The sequence below is a fragment of the Fonticula alba genome, assembly GCF_000388065.1.
Source record: "Fonticula alba strain ATCC 38817 unplaced genomic scaffold supercont2.4, whole genome shotgun sequence".
Lineage (NCBI taxonomy): Eukaryota > Rotosphaerida > Fonticulaceae > Fonticula > Fonticula alba.
Window position 1 is genome coordinate 1,993,606 of NW_009242974.1, and position 4,224 is coordinate 1,997,829.

General features: G+C 66.3%; 1 protein-coding gene across 1 annotated transcript in view; it reads right to left on the reverse strand.

The window, feature by feature from the left end:
- Positions 1-509: 509 nt before the first annotated feature.
- H696_02974 (hypothetical protein) overlaps positions 510-4,224 on the reverse strand; it is a 6,927-nt gene continuing 3,212 nt past the window's right edge. Inside the window, exons 3-8 of the mRNA XM_009496858.1 lie at positions 4,067-4,173; positions 3,828-3,961; positions 3,456-3,717; positions 3,214-3,369; positions 3,077-3,131; positions 510-2,947 (exon numbers count right to left, since the gene is read on the reverse strand). Coding sequence (XP_009495133.1) covers positions 666-2,947; positions 3,077-3,131; positions 3,214-3,369; positions 3,456-3,717; positions 3,828-3,961; positions 4,067-4,173 — 2,996 coding nt within the window. The 3' untranslated portion in view covers positions 510-665. The remainder of the gene's footprint in view (positions 2,948-3,076; positions 3,132-3,213; positions 3,370-3,455; positions 3,718-3,827; positions 3,962-4,066; positions 4,174-4,224) is intronic.

The following is a 4,224-nucleotide window of genomic DNA, read 5'->3' on the forward strand; positions in this document are numbered from 1 at the left end:
CACGAACGACCGACCCTCTGAAGAAGAGCCCCACCTGTCGCGAGCGGCAGTGAAAGTTGCCCCACGCCAGCCCGCCCACGCCATGAGACCCTTCGCCCCCATGGGCTGGAGAGAAAAAGACTCGGCGGGGCCTGAGAACATTTTAACACCCAAGAAACACACTCACGACTGGAGAGAGAAAGAGAGAGAGACAGAAAGGGAGAGCCCCCAAGCCCAAAGTGCCACATATTCAGTTGTGGGTTATGACTGGGCGCGTGATTGGATCGCGTGACTTGGGGTAGTAGAACCATTGCCCAGAACATGGCCCTCAAGAGGGGGCAGAACACCAAGGCTGATGCAATATGAAATCTATATTGGTGTCTTGTGGGGGGGGTGAAGGCCCCAAATCGGAAGGAGGAAGAAGAGGAAGAGGAGAACCCTCGCCAATGCCACAGAGCACCACATGAGGCCTGTGGGAATGGCAAGAGAGGGGGCATACAAGCTACACACACACACACACACACACACAGTCCCTGCTCCGGGCACAAGATGAGGAGTACCCCCCACCAACGAGGCAGACGTGCTCGGCAACCTGTGACATGGCCATGCCGACGTGCAAACAACATCGCTACACCAATTGGCCAGCAGTGGCAGCAGTGGTCTCACAGGGATAGGCGCGGCCTCTCCTACTCGCGAGGCGAGCGGGGCTGCGCGTTGCCGCGGGCCCGCTTGGTACTGCCAGGCTTGCTGGTGATGGTGGCGGATGCCGGGGATGCGCGCTTCACTGGCGACGCAGGGAGCTTCACCGGCAACGAGGCCGTAGCAGCGGCTGGGGCATCAGTGTCCCGGCTGCCCGCAGCAGTGACCGTCACCACCGGGCTCAGGCCAAAGACCAACTTTTGCTGAACCATACGCTGGGGAGACCCGGCATCAGTGCCACCCGACGGCGCAGACCCGCCGGCAGCCGAGCGCGAAGGCGTCGATGGGGCCGACGACCCGGGCACCCGGGGCAGCGTCACCGTCAGCGAGGGAGCCCGGCCGGCGGCAGTCGAGCTGGACTCCCCGCCAACCGACCGGCCAACCACCAGTGTTGTCTGGATGGGGCCGCCGCCGGCTGCGGTGGTCGACGCCGCCGCCGCCGCCGCCGCCACGCCACGTCGAGCGGAGGAGGCGCGCGCCGCGCGAGACGCCCGCGCCGCACGCGCTGGAGATCCGGGAGCCGCCGCCGCCGCCGCCGACGCTGCCGTCGTGGAGGCCTTGGCCTTTGCCAGGTCCTTGGCCTTGGCGATCTTCGCCTTGGCAGCCTCCTTGGCCTTGAGCTCACGCGCCTTGGCAACCTCCTTGGCCTTCTGCTGACGCGCCTTGGCAGCCTCCTTGGCCTTGCGCTCGCGCTCCTTCTGCAATTTGGCCTTCGCCGCCTCCTTGGCCTTGGCCTCCTTGGCCTTGGCGGCCTCGCGGGCCTTCTGCTCGCGTGCGCGAACCGCCTCACGCGCGGCCTTCTCCTTGGCCGCCTTGGCGGCCTTGGCCGTGCGTTCCTTGGCTTGGGTCTCGGCAGCGGCCTCGCGACGCCGGGCCGCCGCAGCCTTGGCCCGCTCAGCTCGAGCGGCGATGGCCGCCAGCTCCCGGGCGATGGCCTCACGCGCGGCCCCGCGCGAGGAAGCTGCCGCCCGCTCATGCAGAGCCCACACGGCTACCAGGTCCGGTGCCGACAGGCCAGACAGAACCACACCCAGAGTCCCGGCATTGCCGAAGTTTGGAGCTCCAGCCGCGAAAGCACTGGTGGCAGCCGCGGCCACGGCCGCTCGCGCACCAGCCCGACTCAGCGACACCGGGATGGCCGGCAGGGGGGGAGCTGCCGCGGCCAAATCCCGGCGGACGATGTTTCGCAATAGACGACCAGCCTCTCGCCGGGCCGGGCACACTAGCCCACGCACCGGCAGCCGACGCAACGCCCGCCGGGTGTAGAGATCCCCACCACCCGGGGTTTGGCCATAGCCAAGCATGCTCCGCGTCAGGGGATCAGCCGGGGCCGGGGCCAGGTCAACTTGGCCCATGCCAGCGCGCGACCCCCAACCCGGCCAGGTGGCGTCTTCGTCGAGCTCGCGACGCCGGAGCTCGGCGGCGGCGGCCTCGGCCTCGCGCGCCGCTGTGGCGGCCGCCTCGGCCGCCGCCGCTCGAGCCGCCGCGGAGTACGCCTCCACGGCGGCCTGGCGCTCGCGGATGGACGCCAAACGGGCAGAGCGCTTGACTTCCACAAAGCCGACCACCTCGCCGGAGGCCGAGTGCGCCACCGACATCGCAGTGCCCGATCCGAGCCCGGCCACGGTCTCGGTGCTGTCCCGCGCCACGCGGGCCAGCACCCGCTCCCGGTTCTCCAGGCTGTTGACAATCGCGGCGAACAGCGGCGACTCAAATACCCGATCCAGCGCCGGGCGCAACTTGTCGGCCGACACGTACGGCACCGCGGCCTGGAGGAGGGCCGCATCCTCGTCGTCGCCCTCCGACTCATCACTGTCATCATCGTCGTCATCCTCATTCTCATCGTCATCCTCACCCTCGGCATCCTCATCGTCATCGGTGTCGGCCTCCGGGGCGTCATGGCCATCATCGTCCGACTGGGCCGCGGCATCAGTTCCCTCCTCGTCGGAGGCCACCTCGGCATCCGACCCATCGGCATCGGCCTCGGCATCCGAGTCATCGGACCCGGACTCATCGCCGTCCTCGCTGCCCTCCTCGTCGGAGTCATCCTCCTCGTCGGCTGAGACCGGGCAAATGAGCGACGGCAGGGCCACAAAGGCGTCCCGATCCAAGGCCACTGGCTCCCAAGTCTCGGAGCAGGGCTCCGCCGGCCAGGAGGTGAAGACATCGCGCGATGTGGACCGGATCGTGCGGTCCCCGGGTGCGGTGGTCATAGGAGCCTCCAGCAAAGGCGGGGGCTGGCCATAAGAGTGCCGGAATACGCGAGTGTCTGTTCAGGGAGATTGGGTGAGTACCAGAGAGGGAGAGAGAGAGGGGCGGAGGGGACAGGCCGAAGACAGGGGAAATCAAAGAGGAGACAGCGAGGAGAGGGGGGGGGAAGGGGACCACAGAAACACACCATCAAACATGTAATACGAGTTCCAGTCGCTGTCAACGGCAAAAGGCTCGATGCGCTGTGTCCCGGTAAGTAACGGTCCATGCCATCGAGGGGAGGAGAGCCATGCCGGCATGTGTGCCGGAGATGAATGGACGTACCCAATCCGGCTCATCGTCCAAATTCGGTGCCAGGTCGACATTGGAGGAGGAAGTGGACGCGTGCGACGCAATGGCCGTTGTGATGGCGGACGCCCGTGTGCGTAGATAGTCGGGCCGGGTCAGCTGCGCCTCACATAGGGCGTGGAAGATGGCCAACTGCATTGCGACGCAAATGCACGAGGGGAGGGAATGGTCAGGGCAAGGGGCCGGTCAGAGAAAGACACCCGAGGGCAAGAACGCACGCGCTCAAGTGGCTCCAGGCTCCAGAGGCCCTTCCCACAGCCAGGAGACGAGTTTAGCACGTCATTCCGAGACTCGGCGGTGAAATCCTTAAAGGACGCCTCCAGCAGGTTGGCCAGGTCCAAAGCATGCGGCCGGCCGGTGGACAGATTGATACTCGCGGCCTCGGCAATGCACGCCTCCTGCTCTTGGCCGAAGAGCTCCAGCGAGGCATGAAGCGCAGCCTGCCAAATGGGGACATGCTCCGGATAGCGATCCGGCAATCTGAGGGGGATAGATCGGCGGATTCCGGGAGGACGGGCAAAGGGGGGAGGGGGGAGGTGAGGATTTCCGGCGAAGGGCAAAGACCGAAGCCGGCAAAATGACAGACGTACGCAAACCGTCCAGGAATGGCCGACCCCGGGAAGAGGGGAGGGCGCGGCAGGTGGCGCAAGAGACGCTGCGCCGCAATGCGAAGAGCCACACTGGGCGAGGAACCAGCCGGCTTGGAAAGCTCACGCTCAAGGGCCTAAGAGAGTGGGGCGGGGCGGGGCGGCGTTGAGGTGGAGGTGGGGGGGGTAAGTGACCGTGGGTCTGGAGCTGACGAGGGGGCGGGGCATCGGGGATGTCATACCTCAGTGGCGATCTCCGGCACGCCGAGGCCCAAGCCGAAGAGGCTTAGGAATTGACTTACGGCGGAAAAGCGCCAGTCATTACGCAGGAGGGTGATTGTGTCTGCGTCTGAAGGGTGAGTGTCGGAAGGCAGGGAGATGTGCCAACATCGGGGGGGGG